Genomic DNA, 16870 nt, shown 5'->3' with positions numbered 1-16870 from the left:
ACACAGAAAAAGCCTGAAGTGGGTGCTGTGGCTTAAGGGTTGAACACTAGCCTTGAGCTGAAGAGCTCAGGTACAGCACCCAGGCCCAAAGTTCAAGCTCCACGACCGACCAAAAAAAAAAAATAATTAGGAAGCAGGCAAGTCTATGAGGCTCTTATCTCCAAGCCTCAGGAACTGAAACACACACACACACACACACACACACACACACACACACACACACACACACACACACAGACATAATAATTAGGAAAGAAGAATCTGTTTATTAAAAATATATAGTTTGTGTGTGTGTGTGTGTGTGTGTGTGTGTGTGTGTGTGTGTGTATATATATATATATATAAAGTATATATATATATATATATATATATATATATATATACTTTATATAGAACTGGTTGCCAATGGTACATGTCTTTAATCCTATCTACTCAGGAGGCTGAGATTTGAGAATCAAGGCTCAAAGCCAGACCAGGCAGAAAATTTCATGAGATTCTCATCTCCAATTAACTAGCAGAATGTTGAACTGGAGGTATGGCTCAAATGATAGACACTAAGCTTGAGCTAAAAAAACTGAGAGTACAAAGCCGGGCACTAGTGGCTCACGCCTGTAATCCTAGCTACTCAGGAGGCTGAGCTCTGAGGATCATGGTTCAAAGCCAGCCCAGGCAGGAAAGTCCCTGAGACCCTTATCTCCAATTAACCACCAGAAAACTGGAAGTGGTGCTGTGGCTCAAGCAGTAGAGTGCTTGTCTTGAGCTGAAAAGCTCAGGGACAGCACCCAAGCCCAGAGTTCAAGCCCCACGATCGACAAAAAACAAAACAAAACAAAACAAAAACACAAAAAACAGAGTACAAAACTCTCAATTCAAGCTCTAGTACTGGTACAAAAATCCCAACAACCTCCTATAGTACAGGTTCTCAAGCAAAGAGCTTTCAGGTGTCTGTCTCTTCAAGGCCTTGCTTATTTTAAACAGTGATATGTTGAAAAATTACTTCTAATGTTATATTTTCAGAAAGAGAATCCTGATGTCCAAGATTCAGTTTTACTTGCTCCTTTAATTTATTGCCTAAAATTGAACTTTAGGTCGACCTAGAAATTATTACATTTGGTTACTTCCCAAATATGTTACTGAGGTTGCTACATCTAAGAATTTTAGACTTAAATACTTTTATATATCTTAAATACCATACCTATATAAAGGACTAAGTGAGCATATTATTGACCATTTTTGATGAATACAAGAGAGGAAATGTTTTTGATTTTTGTCTGATCTGCATTGGACTAAATTTGCAAAAAAAAAATATTAGGGTTGTATGGGGGTTTAGTGATCAGAGACTCATACTTACAAGGCTACCACTTGAACTATTTATCTAGCTCTTTCTTTCTGTTAGTTATTTTTCAACTAGGGTCTGATTTTTGCCCAGGGTATGCCTTGGATTATAATCCTCCTACTCCCTTCGATGTAGCTAGGATTACAGGTGTGGACTACCATACCTAGCCTGTTTATTGAAATTGAATCTGGTTAAATTTTTGAACCACTGGCCTTGAATCAAAAATCCTACTAATCTCTCCCTCATGTAGCCTGTTAAACTTGCAGATTTTTAAAGTACATGGTATTCTGTCTTATTTTATCATCACAATTGTCCTGAGATGTCAAATACAAGATTCAGTAGAAAAGAAAATTGGGAAATAAAAAGATTGTATGCTTCAAACTTCTTATAGTTAATTAAAAGTTACCTAATCCAACTTATAAGTGTGGAACTTGAGCCCCAAGAGATTTATTAAATTGTCAACATCAGCTGGCGCTGGTGACTCATGCCTGTAATCCTAGCTACTCAGGAGGCTGAGATCTGAGGATCAGGGTTCAAAGCCAGCCCAGGCAGGAAAGTCCATGAGACTCTTATCTACAATAAACCACTAGAAAACCGGAAGTGGTGCTGTGGCTCAAGCGGTAAAGCACTAGCCTTGAGCTGAAGAGCGCGGGGACAGTGCCCAAGCCCAGGGTTCAAGCCCCACGACCGATAAAAAAAATTGTCAACATCATGAAATTAGTATATGGTAAAGTTGGACTAACACTCAGGGCTCCCCTAATTCTTGGCTCACATTTGTAAAAGTTATTTTTTGTTTTTAGCAGTGTTGGTGTTTTTTCCAGGCACCTATTCTATCACAACATAAATAAAACCCTAATAAAAAGAGCTTGATTTGCATTATAAATGTTGATTGTATAGAAAACCTACAAATTCATATTCAAGGACATGTACACATGATACATACATCCATATATATAATGCTATGTGTGGATAAGCACAGCCAGAATCTAAGGGACAACTTAGGAGAAGGGAAAAGGGGAAAGGAAATAGTGATAGAGGGTGAAAATTTTTGGAGAACATTGCAAGTACATATGAAACAAGATAAGGCCTGAAAGTTGAAGGGGTCAGGGGGAGTATGGAAAACAAACAAACAAACAAATAATACATACTACAGTTTAAATAGTGTAAATGATATACTTGAATTTCTTTTAGAAATAAGCTTGTGACTTTGTTCTGGCCTAGACACATGGGCTTTGAAATTATGAAGCCACAATATTTAATATTTGTTTGTTTTCTATTTAAAATAGATGTTTGTGTCAGAAAAGAAGGACACAGCATGTGGAGATGTAGACAACTTCTACAACTTTGCAGACATTCAGATGGGAGTGTGAAGCAGTGGGACCAAGAACTTGGTATTCAGCAATTTTCAGCTTTTGTATGCAGAGTTTAATAATATGGTTTTGTGCATCATTGATTTTTTACTAATGCTAAAGTCATTAAAGGGTATTTTAATAACTTGATTGAAAAATAATTCATTTAAATTCAGTAGTTTTAATCAGCTTACAAACTACTGAATCCACTTCCAATTAGCTTACAGGTTTTTTTTTTTTCTCTTCATTGGACACTCTTCTTAGAAAATAGAAGTGACTGCCACTTCAAGATTTTAAACCCAATTAAATGTTCTTTGAAATCTAACAATTTAATCTCCAGTTTTCCTCAGTGCTCCATATTTGTTTGAGAATCCATCTCACTGATTATTTTTTCACTTGGATTTATTACTAGTTAATGAATTAGAATGAAAATCTATGCACATTTTTGGGAATACATAATCATTGCTTCCTGCTTGCATTATTATATGCCTAATGAGATTTTAGACATGGAGTTGACATAATACTTTGCACATCTAATTTTGAGGAGCCATACCGGGGATTCAACTCAGGACCTCATGCTTGCCAGGCAGACATTCTACAACTTGAGCCACAACTCACTTCATTATTTGAAATTTTTGGCATTTGAAATCAGGGTATGATGGTATCCACCTGTCATGCTAGCTACTTTTGAGACACAGGCAAGTGTGAACTTGAACCCAGAAGTCCAAGGCCAGCCTGGGCAGCATAGTGAGACCACATCTCAAAAGAAATAAGGATTTCACAAGGAGTTTTGCAAATACCTCTGTCAATGTAGCTATGTAAAAACTACTTCAGAAGGCTTATTGCTATTTGAATAAATTCCACACTATTTAGGTTTCTTTTGGTTGGTACTGGAGTTTGAACACTGGGACTCATACTTGCCAGGTTGATGCTCTTGCTGTTGAGCTAGGCTCCAGCTCAATGTTCTGCTGGCTATTTTTGAGATATGAGACTCCCTATTTGGGATAGGTGTCATGTCCTGCCTGGATGTGCACTTGGGTATGATGTACCCGTGCTAGTCTTCCCAATGTAGCTAGGATAACAGGTGTACACCACCAGGTGTAGCACTTCCTTGAGAAGGGATCTTGTATATTTTTCTGCCTCAGCTTGCCTATGATCCTCCCAATTTTAGTTTCTAAATTAGCTAGGATTATAGAGGTGAGCAACCAGTGCCTGACACTATTTAGTTTTTTTTTTTTTTTAAATACAACCAAATGGCTCTTCTGCTTCCTGAAAAGGAAAGGTGCATGCAATATGAAAACATCAGAAGCCCAGTCACCAACAGTTTTTCCATAGGTGATTATTGTTTGATCAGCTTTTGTGGCTATCAAGAAAATTAGAGCCAGACACAGGGCTAAAACCTATAATCCTAAGTACTGAGAAGGCTGTGATTGTGGGATCAGATCCAAGACAGCTCAGGTGGAAAAGTCCCTGAGACTCTCACCTCTAATTAACCAGGAAAAGTCCACAAGTAGAGCTGTGGCTCCAGTGGTAGAGTGCCAGACTTGAGCAAAATAGCTAAGGGACAGCACCCTGGTCCTGAGTTCAAGCTCCAGAACCCCCCACTCTCTCTCTCTCACACACACACAAATACACACACACAAAACAGAGTTAGAAAAAACGTTGTGACTTTTAGATAAAAAATATCAAAGTTATTTAATCATGATGATGAGCTATGCAGGTTATTAAAAAATCTTGATAGACCTGATTAGACTTGTCATTCATATCAAATACAGTTCAAGTATAATATTTTGATTTCTTCAAGGATTTTTTCCTCAATTCTGTATAATGACAACATTTTGCCAATCAGGGGAGAGAGTACTACTTGTTTAAAACTGCCTGTTCTTGGAGCTTCTCCCTGGCATGCTCATACTCAGTCTGCCGGGGAAACTAACAGGGGGGTGGTCTGATCCCAAGTAAACTATTTGGAAAGTGTCACTAGGTTGATCATATGAACAGGTACTGTGCATGGCATTCTGACAGCTAATGGGGAAAACAGCTTTTAGAGACTGATATTTTAAAGGAGTCCACAATTCTATTTTGATAAAATTATTCTGAAAGTGGACACTTGTAAAACTTCTTTTTATGATGGCTAGTTAAAATGTATTTTCATACTGAAATTATTCTGAGGTTATTTAAAATTGAACCTGTAACTGTTGCATTGAATTGTTGATTCATGGACAGAAATCATCCTTGGTAAGACTTTTGACTTTTGGCAGCTTCTCTGAGCCTGGCTTTGGGCTCACTGTTAGCATTGCACCATTACTGTTAGAAAAAGCATTCTGTTCTATAAAGTTAATATGATTTCATAAGGTGCAAATAAACATTGCTGACAGATTTTGTGTAATTTTAATTATATTGTACACACAATCTTTGCAAATAGTGGCCAGAGGTAACATTTCCCTTAGTTAATTATATCATCGAACACCACTGATCCCAGCTAAAATAATCAGAGTAATTGTTTTGCAAACTAAAATACAATGTTATACAAAGCTATAAATTGAGTTATTAATTTTTTCTATGGTATTTTAGCAAAAAACCTCAGGAATAGAACACATAACAGAAACATTGAGTTCCAATTTATTTACTAAATTTAGTATCTGTTAAGAAAAACATAAAATGTTGTATACTTTAGTTAGAATGAGTTAAACCCGAGTGTGAGTTGTCTTTAAAGTTAGTCATTTGGCTTCTAAATGTTTGATAGATTTTTATAATTAAGTCATGCTATGATGATTTTCTGTAATTCTATATGTCAGTAGCAAAAATCAGAATGTATGACATTTCTGAATAGCTTTTGAATTATAAAAAATGATTAGCAATGAATACTTAATGATTTTATGATGATATAGATGTTTAAAATCCTATTTTGTTCTTTTATAATAGTGGTACTGTTTTTTTATTATAAGTCCATGTATGTATGTAGCTTTCATATGTAAATTATATAGTGTTTATAAAATGTAATTTGTAATAAATATAAAAATGAAAATGGCTTAATTCTAATTTTTGAACAGCACTTAATTCTAATTTTTGAACAGCACTTCTATGACATACATTGACTCTAACATGTGCCAAAATTTGACAATTTTTTTTGTGCTAGCCCTGGGGCTTGAACTAAGGGCCTAAGTACTATCCCTGAGCTTCTTTTTCTCAAGGCTAGAGCTCTACTGCGTAATGCACAGAACCATTTCCAGGATTGTTCCCCCAGGGGTAGTTTATTGGATATAGAAATCACATAGACTTTCCTGCTCATGCTGGCTTTGAATCACCATCCTCAGATCTCAATCTCCTCAGTAGCTATGATTACAGGCATGAGCCACCAGGTTGGCAAATATTCCAAGGCTTGATTATTGAATGTTTTTTAATGTTAAAAGCAGAATAAATGCTCTAGTCTATGTCTTCTACTAATGAGAAATGAGCTAAATGGGTGTGTGTATGAGAGAGAGACAGAGACAGAGAAAGAGGAGATAGAGAGACAGAGAGACAGAGAGTGACTGAGATAGAATCACACACAGAGATAGAGGGGGAGAGAGAAGGAAGGAGAGAAAGATATCGAAGAGGTACAAATTAAGTAAACAAAACACCTATTTCCAAGCACTGATGGCTCACACCTGTAATCCAAGCTGCTCAGGAGGCTGAGGTTGAGGACTGAGGTTTGAAGCCAGCCTGCGCAGAAAAGTCTGTGAGATTCTTATCTTTTGTTAACCAGAACAAAGCCATAAGTGAACTCAGAGCTCAAGTGGTAGCAAAGATGCTAAAGGCCAGCACCCAGATCCTTAGTTCAAACAGCACACACACACACACACACACACACACACACACACACACACACACACACACAACACACACACACACACACACACACACACACATACAATACATCTCTGAAGAAACCCCATACATAGTTCAATTAACATGTGCTAATGACTGTGTGAGAGAAAAGAATTTGCCTAAGACTCCACATGCTTCCTAGTAATGCCAGACAAAAAGATTTAGATCTAAGAGACTTCCAATATGAGGTTTCCTTTGCAAAAAAACAAAAGTCACATTTCTCTTTGAGGGAATACTTGCTAAGATAAGGCATCTTTCTCATCTATATTTAAAACAAGAATTATGCTGAGAAAATTTGTGTCCCCCTTCTCCCTCTCCTAGCCCATAAAGCAAAAATATTGTAAGTACAGAAGGTTTTGTTTTGTAAATAACATGGATTGTTTTTTATTTCCGCTTATAAAGGTTCTACATGTACATTGAGAACATTTGGCGCGCGCACTGGGAAAAACAGAACTCACAGCACTCCAATAAAATGACTTCTTATTGGCTAATTCTTGGTGTCTACAATTTGTTTTTCTTAGATGAGATATTTTAACAGTTCTCTTACAGAAAGAAAATGGGACACATAAACACATTAAAGGGAATTGTCAGATGTTTGTTTTTTGCTATTCTTGGCCTTGAACTCAGGGCCTGGGCACTGTCTTTGAGCTTTTTTGCTCAAGGCTACCACTTAAACCACAACTCCACTTCTGGCCTCGTGCTGGTCTATTGGACATAAGAGTCTCATGTACTTTCCTGCTTGGAATGGTTTAGAATCAGGGTACTCAGATCTCAGCTCCTGAGTAGCTAGGATTCAGAGGCAGAAATCACCTGTGCCTGGCTCATACATTAAAGTTTGAGAGGCTCATCCTATTCTGTTAAGTCTTCAAGATCCAGAAGCAAGCTTTATTACAAACCCTTTCTAGAAACAGTTTTTCATTCAAAATATAACAATAAAAAAAGCTAAAGCTCATGTGAAGTAGAGCACTGTGCTATAGTTTGGATCTGGGATGGTCTGCAAAGTTCCATGTGTTAAAAGTATTGTCACCAGTCTGTGAACTGTTGGGAAGTGTGGAGGCGATTAGCTCATTGGGAGTGTGCTCATCCTGTCTTACTCCACTTCTGAGCCACCATGAGGTGAGATATTTGGCTTCACTTTACACTGCCTCAGTCTGTGTAGAAAAGTCCATGCAATACAAATCTCCCAACTAACCAGTAAAAATTTCATGTCACAAGTGGCAAAGTAGTTAGCTGATCAAGAGTGGACCGAGACCTCAGAAACAGTGGATCAAAAGAAACCTTTTCTCCAAAAGTTGAGCTAGGCAGATAAACCCAGAGCCTGATTGCTGTCCCTTAGCTGGTTCACTCAAAGCTAACACTCTACTATTTGATCCTTAACTCCAATTCTATTCTGTGGTTGGTTAATCAGTGATAAGATTGTCATAGACGTTCCTGCCCAGGCTGGCTTGAAACCACCATCCTCCGATCTCGGCCTCCTGAGTAGCTAGGATTTCAGGTATGAACCACTGGCTCCCATTTCTGTGCATTGTTTTTTTTTTGAACAGAGGATGAAAAGCCCATTCCCTGCACAGTGGGACCAGCACCATCAGCATCATCTAGAAACTGGTTGGATCTACTCCAGATCTGTTCACTACACATTCACTAAAACATATTCATATAACTCATGTGCACATTAAAGGTTGAGAAATCCATCCTCTATTGTTAGTCTCGAAGCTCTAGAATCAGGATTCAGAAATCTATATTCCTGAGATTTGGATCCAGTAATATCTATATTTAATAATTTGTTAATGAAATTATTCACAACCCAGTACTTCATTATACTAAACCAGACTTTAAACTTGTGTAATTCCTCTATTCATATATTTTTCTTGATTGGTTTTGGAATGAAAAAAAATCCTAAATATGAAGCTTCTGTTTCCTTATTTTCTATTGAAGTAGCAAATTTCCCCCTAAGATTCTGGGGAAACTGAGGAACATCTGGTAGTGGTCACTCAAAATAGATTTTTTTTTCTGGCTTAAATTCTCATCTAATGTGTTTTCATATATAAGCTTGTTTTCATTCACTTGGAAAACACTGCACTAAGCCAAAATGTGTTAATGCTAGGACAGAAGTAAAATAAAAAGCAGTCAGCTGATTGTTGTGGGCTTGTGGGGAGGAATGTGAGCCATTTGGGCCACTCAATCACCTCAGATATTATTATCCTTTATTTACATCTGCCCAATTCAAGCTTAGGTACTACCAATAAATTGTAAAGAATTAGCCTCAAAAGTGTTCACTGTGGCTTCAATGAACTTTTAGGGAAGGGTGCTTTTCTTTGGAGTCTTGCATATGATGATTAAAAATGACTTTTTTCTTTCTGTGAAAGATACACAAAATTTAAAAGTAAAATCTTATATTTACCCTTTTAATTTAGATTTCCTTTCTGTTTCCTCAGTATAAATATATTGCTATCTCCTTTGGTTGGCAGTAATGTGGTTTTGAGTTCCTTACCTTATGCTTCTACTGCTGAACTATTCCTCCAGCCCTCTCATGTCCTAGTTTTCTTTCAGATCAGGTCCCTGAAGCACAATGGTTTTTAGGCTTCCCTTCACTGTCCTTTCTACCCGTTTCCAGACAACCTACATATTCCCTCTTCAAATCTCTCTTCAAATATACACTCAGGAGTGGGATGACTGGAACATGTTATGCTTTATTTTAAAAGTTTTAATCTAGACATAAAATCCAAATTCACCCAATTTATCAACAGTATGTATTATTTGTGGCAGTTTGAACATAGAATCTCACCCTTGCTCATGCATGGAACACCACCATTTGAGCCATGCATCCAGCTTGGCTTTTTGATATTTATTTTAAAGATGAAGTCTAGTGAATTTTCCTTTCCAGGCTTGCCTCAAACCACAATCCTCCAGATCTCAGACTATTCAGTAGCTAGAGTTACAAGTGAGAGCCAAGAGCATACATCTACTACATAACAAATTTTAAAACCTGAACTCATGTATACTAGCTTTTGACTACAATAACATAAGAACAATAGACACTATGTTGCAATTAACTATACAATTTGGGGGTAGGGGGTATGGAGGGAAAAACTGAGAAAATGAGTGAGGGGTGACACTATTCAAAAAAAATGTACTCACTTGTCAACTAGCCTCTCTGTGCATCAGTTTCACAATAAAATTTAAAAAAGAAATAAAAATGCACCCCCACACACAGACTACAGCACACACGTTCAAAACCACTGAAAAATTTGAGGGCTTAAATTTCTCTGGTAGAAAGTTTTAGTGATAAAGAATTGGATTTTTCATTGAACCGTCATGTATTGTTTCCTTAAAATTAAGGATTTTCAATGTAAGGATAAAGTAATGGAGAAGAAATAGAAAAAGATAAAAACATGTCTTGCTTCCCATGGAGAAAATTAGAGTTAAGGACTCTTCTAGGTATGTTTTGAAAGGAGTTTCCCAGAAATTTCTCTTCTCAGAACAATGAACTCACATTCACCTATAAATCATGTTTTCCATCAGCATTCATACATATCATTAAAATTAACCACTCACATTTTGTCATCACAAAGGGTTTTTATTCCCAGCATGGGATTCCTAACAAAATAAAAGGGCTTACTGAAACTTCCTGCAGATATTGCACTTAGAGAATTTTCCTCAAGATATGTTCTCTGGTAAGCAGTACCACTTTCACCAACAGATGACAGGGTAATTTTTTTTGGGGGGGGGGGTTCGGTCGTGGGGCCTGAACTCTGGGCCTGGGTGCTGTCCCTCAGCTCTTCAGCTCAAGGCTAGCGCTCTACCACTTGAGCCACAGCGCCACTTCCAGATTTTTGCTTATGTGGTGCTGAGGAATCGAACCCAGGGCCTCAGGCATGCAAGGCAAGCGCTCTACCACTGAGCCACCTTCGACAGGGTGATTTTTCAAAGAAAGTGTGCATTATTGCTAAAGGCTCTGTTTCCCAGAGAGGTACAAGATCCCTGAACACTTACACATACTTTGACACTTTTTCAGTCTGATGGATTTTTTTTCCCTGACAAGTCAGGGAAGACTTATACTGGATGCCTTCCCCACACTGCTCCATATAAAGGGATTTTTTTCCAGGATGAATTTTAGGAGTCTTCTAACATGGCAGTGTTCCCTGAAGTATTTCTAACAGCAAGGGCACTTATGGGATCTCTTATGGGGGTCTCTATGCAGCATGATGTTTTGTGTGTACAAAAAGATCACAATTTGCTCAATAAGCTTTGCCACAATGGACACACATCAAAGGTGTTCCCCTCCTTGTGTATTTTCAGGTGTTTCTTAAGATTTGATGGAATGCTAACAATGTTTCACCAGTGGCTAAATAAAGTTTTTTTCAGTATGATGTGGAATATCTTATGTTTGTTAAGGAACGCAACAGTTTTGAATGTTTTAGGACACACATTGCAGGGCAGTCTATTTTCCTCTAGTATGTATCACCTTAGGCTGGTAAGATGAGCACGCCTATGAAAAGCTTTGCCACATTCATTACATTCATTTTTGTGTGTGTGTGTGTTCTGAAAGAATTACTTTGTTTTGTCTCAGAAGATAGATATCTCTAAAGGTTTTCTTACATTCTGGGCATTCATAAGGTTTCTCCCGGTATGAATCATTACATGTCTTTTAAGGTTAGAGCTTGAGCTGAAACATTTTTCACAACTATTATATCTATGTTGTTTGTTAACAGTGTGGACTCTGAGATGCAACTGCAAAGCTCTGAGACACTGAAATGTTCTCTCAAATTGACTACATTTAAGCAATTCCTTGCTAGTATGTGATTTCTTATGTTCTGTAAGTTGTTTCTATGAAGGAGTTTCCCACAGTCCCTGCATTCATAACATTGTTCTCCTATCTGGTTCCTATTCCTGCTCATCTACCAAAGGGCTTACGCCAGAGGGATTTGTATCTCCATTGTTCTCTTTGGATTCTTCCTCATCATGAATGCTATTATATGGTGAACCATGGGAGGACTCTCCAGAATCAGTCTCAGAGTCATCCCATGAATGGCTTTGCCCTCCACTACCCATTTTCCTACTCTGAGCTATGGTATAATCTGTGCCCAGGGCTTCACTAATGGAGTTACATTTGGGAGGATTGAGTCCATGTGTTGACTCTTGATTGCTGTTCAGTGTTTCAGGTTGCAAACTATTTTGAGTAAGTTGTGCTTGTTGGGATGTAAGGAGATTCATCCTTCCTGAATAGAAACCTGAAAGAATTTCTCTTTCCATTCTGTCCTGTTCTTCACTCTCACTAAGCATGACAGGTTTGCTGAAGTAAAATACCATGTGACATAAGTTCTCATAGTTTTTGAACATCACATCCCCATATATCTTTTTCTATTCTAAACTCAATAAAACACACTCCTCTTTGGTAAAATCTAGGGACACATCCTCAAAACATACTGAGTTGTATGAGCAAAAGTGTGTGGTTTCTGTCTCTGTGCCCCTTGCCTGTTGTATATTAACAGGGAGATCAGCATACAGAGAGAATACAGTGGGTTGAGGGGTGTCTGCCATTTTCCCAGTCAGAATGTAAGTACACTCACACAGCAGCTAGGACAACTAGGGCATGGATACTGTTTGTTTCAGTGGTCTTTTCAGGCCAAGTTCCACGTGCAGAAATGCAGAAGTACTTGAGGGCAGGGTTCAGCTAAGGCTGCTGATCATATACTTTCCAGTGTGCTTGCCTCTGGGAAAAACAAAGAGGATCTCAGCACATGTGCTGGTGTATAATGCTATGAATTCACTTCTCTAAGTGAGTGTGCACCTCCAAGTGTGAAGAGGTACCTTTCACGTTAGATGCAAGAGTAGCAAGCATCTAAGGATAATTGGGTTTAGGTTTTAAAATGCTGTTAATACACAGTAGCTACTTATATGTCAGCATTTTGTTAAGTGTTGTAGTTCTGCAATCTCTCAGCAAATAGGCATGACTACTCTTCATGTTGTTATAATTGAAGAAATTAAAACTCTGACAGGTTACCTAAGATGTCTATGCCCAAACAGATATTAAGTAGAGAGACTGGACCTATAGTCAGAAAGGGCAGTTTTACTCCAAAACTCCTACATGAAACTACTCTGTTGGACTTCTCTAGAGTAACAATAGTCAAATTCCAGATTTTTACTGAACACTTGCTAGAATAGCCAGGCATTCGTTTGGTGTTGTCAAACACTATATTGTAAGTCATTCAACTTTCCTATCAAAAGTGTGAAGACCATAGTATCTGTTCTACTCTACCAATTGAAGAGGCAGAAACTTAGGTCAAGAACCTCATTTGTTCAGGGCCACATGTTTGAGGTGGGGTACTGTGGAGTCTATTAAAGGATGAAATCATAGTGATTTAGGATAAATTTGACTAAGGTATTGTAGAGCCAGTGTGAATCCTGACTCCATCCATTTCCATGAGGCCTCAGGGAGAGACCCTTGATCATTATCTAGAGCTATGGTCTCAAATTCCAGTAGACACCCATGGGGAGTGAGACTGGTGATAGCTATCTCCTATGCTGGAGAAGCCTGAGGCCAGCAAAGCCCACATTCTAAGTGTGAATCCTCCTCTATAAAGGTGACAATAACATTGAGTGCTACAGAAGGAGAAAAAGAATGAAAAGTAAATTTATCCTGAAGCCTAGGTGCTTCTGCTTCTAAGCATAATGAATACAAAGGAAAGGCTAAGCAAGAGGACATTTCCATACAGAAGATGGAGACAGCATTCACTCTTTATTCCTCTGAAAGTTGAGCCCTCCATGACTGTGGTTCACTCTATAGTAATGGCATCTTCCCAATCCAGTTGAATGTTCCCTTTGGGCAAGGAGCTGGGGAGAGGAGATGAGAACTCCTCCACTACATTTCCCCCCAAAGACCAGCATTACCAGAGCCTGTAACTCTGTGAGATATGGGGTACCCCAATGTCTGTCCTCTTCACCACCACTACAAAGGAAGCAAGGTATCAAATACTCTTGGATGTATATATCTAAATCAGGAAGTCACAAAGCCTACAGATGTGGTATATACAAAGCATTGAAGGTGAAAGAACAGATTAAAGATGGGAACAATATCATTAAATAAGCATCAAGTTCAAAACAAAGCTACAGATCAATCTCTTCATATTGAAGAGAAATGTGGCTGTTAAGTTCCATCTTCAAGCATGGGCTTAGAGTGTGTGGGTTTCAATCCTATTTAATAAGGATGCTGAGATATGAGGATGGAAATGAAAGGCAGCCTAGGCAGCAAAGTCTGAAAGACCTTTGTTCAGGGACACATTTTTTTTTAAATTTTATTTTATTTTATTTTATTTGAGAACATACTGTACAGAGAGGTTACAATTACATGGGCAGGATAATGCATACATTTCTTACCAAGCATTGCAGCCTCCTCCTTTGTTTACCCTTAACCTCCCTTCCCAGCCTCCCCCCTCCCCCCCAATCCTTCCCCCCCCCCACACCGACATTGTAAAGCTCATTTTTGACATGACATTTTGTACTTCTCATTGTTGCAACAGGTCCACCTGAATCCTTAAACGACTTGTTTGTCCCCATCTCCTCCACAAGTTATACTGACATCAAATATAGTGAAAGCGGGGGTTACACTGTGGGGGAGGGATATACAAAGCAACAAAGAAATAATCTTATAAATGCATTAGAAACACATGCATGAAAGAAAAAAAACATTAAAATACATATTTAAGGGTTCGTTTTCCTAACATCACATTACAGGGACACATTTTTGAGGTGAGGCACTGGGGAGTCTATTAAGGATGGAATCAACTTGACTTAGGATATATTTAACTAGGGTATGCCATTATATGCAATTAACTAGAAAGAAGTTGGAAGTGGCTTGTGGCTCAAGGGATAGAGAGGCAAGCTTGAGTGAAAACAGCAAGTGTGAGCTCAAGGCCCTGATATCGAGCCCCAGTATCAGCACACACAAAGAAAGAGAGTGGAACACTGTGCCAGCTGCAAAAAAGGACAGAGAACAATTGTATGTGTGATTAATTTTGCACAAAGACCCCTGAGAGGATGAATCAGAAACCAACACATGCACTTGTATGAAGCAAGCTGGGGTCAGAAATGACAATGACAAATACGAAAAAAAGAAATGGGAATGGAACTTTCTACCTTGTATAGACTCTTGGTTTTTCAACTGGGTAAGTAGATTTCCTTTTTAAAATTAATGTTAACAAAAACAGAAGTAGTAGACAAGCAAAAGACAAAGGAGTCTCAGTGTCTAGGAAAAAGAATGACAGGAAAGTTTTCTAAATACTAATTGGAACTGAATTCAGGAAGAGGATCAGTTTCCTCTCATCAGAGACAGCTGACATCAGATGACCTTTCACCTGACACCATAGACTGGCCCTGGGACCCAAGGAGGAAGAAGTTTCCTTGTTGACCAAAGGAGGTGAGGGTGAAGTCCACCATGATAAAGGGTCAGGAAGCAGTAACACACAGCAAGTCAGCTGGCACAACTTTCATGGCTGCTCATGTGCATTCCTCTTCCTTTTCCTCTCAGAAGAATGCTATCTGTGACCATGCCACCTGTACTTCAGAAGGGGCTTCTAATCTTGTCAAGGTCCTTAGGTGTTTTTGGTTTTGTGATTTATGTCTGGTACCTGGCAGCTGGATTTGAACTTAGGGCCTCACACTTGTTTAGCTTGATCACTCATGACTGGTGGTTTACCACTGGAGTCATACATCCAAATCCTACTTTTTGCTGGGTAATTGGAGATGGAGTCTTATGACTTTTCTCTCCTAACCCCTTGCTGGCTTTAAACTTCTATTCTCCAGATCTCAGCCTCCTGAGTAGCTAGGATTACAGATGTGCGCCACTGGCACCTACTTGGTAGGCATATATTTGTTCCTTGTGGCATTTTCACTGTCAGTTACCCTTGTTCAAAACACCCCACCACGTAGGTATTCACTGCCTACTGCATCTTCCAACAGGTCCTGTGTATGATACATTGAGCTTTCCTACCTCTTTGAAGCTTAGTCTCTTTGGCCGGCTCCACATTCTCTAATCCCTCATTTACTCTCTGCAACTTAGCTGTCTCCTCTACTTTTATCTCTGTGCTTTTTTCCTTCTAGATTGTGTGTGTGTGTGTGTGTGTGTGTGTGTGTGCTGGTTGTAGTGTTTGAATTCAGGACCAAGGTACTGTCACTGAGCTTTTTACTCAAGGCAAGTGTTATACCACTTGACGCACAGCTCCACTTTCAGCCTTTTTGGTTTAACTGGAGATAAGGGTTTAATGGACTGTCTTGCCTTCTTTTGAACTGGGATCCTGAGATCTCATCCTGCTGCATAGCTAGGATCACAAGCCTCCACTTCTGACACACACCTCCTAGATAGTAATTTTAATTATTTTACAACAAGAAAGTTCCATATCATATGTTTAACAAGCATTTATTACAATCACTAAACTAGCAAATCAGTATTATTTGTGTCTAACAAGCTGTACAAAACCCATCAGTTTTTCTTTTGAGAGAGAGCAAGGAGACTATTCAGTAAATGACATGTTCACTCATCTAGCACCAAGAGTCCAGACTTAGGACCTCCAAGCAGCTGCAAAAAAAGGAGGGAATGTTTGATGTTGGAAACATAAGGATGGGTTTCCTTCCTCCCTCCCTCCCTCCCTCCCTCCCTCCCTCTCTCTCTTTCTTTCTTTCCTTCCTTCCTTCCTTCCTTTCTCTTTCTTTATCTCTCTTTCTTTCCTTCTTTCTTCTCTCCCTCCTTCTTCCCTTCTTCCTTCCCTCCTTCTCCCGCCCTCCCACCCTCCCCTTCCCTTCCCTTTCCCTTTCCCTCCCTCCCTCCCTCCCTCCCTCCCTCCCTCCTTTCCTTCCTTCCTTCCGTCTCTCTTTCTTGAGGCTACTACTGCTCTACCACGTGAGACCCAGCTCCACTTCCAGCTTTTTTGATGGTTAAGTGGAGGGAAGAGTCTCAGGGCTTTCCTGCCCAGGGTGGCTTTGAACCACAACACTCAGATTTCAGACTGCTAAATAACTACTTTACAGATGTTCAGTACCACCCTCTGCTGTGAGATTGATTTTTAGGTTATGGTCCCAATTTTGTTCTGAGGCAACAGAGCAGAAGAAATTCACTGTCTCTACCATCCATCCTCTCATTTTCATGGCCTCATCAAGTATTTTGTGTCTTTCCCTGACTCCACCAGTCTTCTGCAATAGTTTTGAGTTGAGGATTTGTTCTAATTCCCTCCTTCTGGACATTTTCCATTGCATTGTAAAAGAGCACCCATGTACAGATGGTAGACTTTGAGACCCTTTCCTTATCATGTCTTGAAACTTTTTG

The 16870-nt window shown here is 39.0% G+C and overlaps 1 protein-coding gene across 2 annotated transcripts in view; it reads left to right on the top strand.

Annotated features, from left to right (window-relative positions):
• Rp2 (RP2 activator of ARL3 GTPase) overlaps positions 1-7039 on the top strand; it is a 41392-nt gene extending 34353 nt beyond the window's left edge. Inside the window, exons 5-6 of one of the 2 annotated variants that reach the window (XM_042684466.1) lie at positions 2623-2727; positions 6955-7039. In XM_042684466.1, the coding sequence (XP_042540400.1) occupies positions 2623-2706 (84 nt within the window). In that variant the 3' untranslated portion in view covers positions 2707-2727; positions 6955-7039. Of the gene's footprint in view, positions 1-2622; positions 4221-6954 lie in introns of those variants that run through there. The other variant, XM_042684465.1, reaches the window with a different exon arrangement.
• Positions 7040-16870: the final 9831 nt, after the last annotated feature.

This window comes from Dipodomys spectabilis, unplaced genomic scaffold (genome assembly GCF_019054845.1).
Source record: "Dipodomys spectabilis isolate Male_0828 unplaced genomic scaffold, ASM1905484v1 ptg000087l, whole genome shotgun sequence".
Taxonomy (NCBI): Eukaryota; Metazoa; Chordata; class Mammalia; order Rodentia; family Heteromyidae; genus Dipodomys; species Dipodomys spectabilis.
The sequence above is the reverse complement of the archived record's forward strand: the minus strand, read 5'-3'. Positions and strand labels throughout refer to the sequence as shown.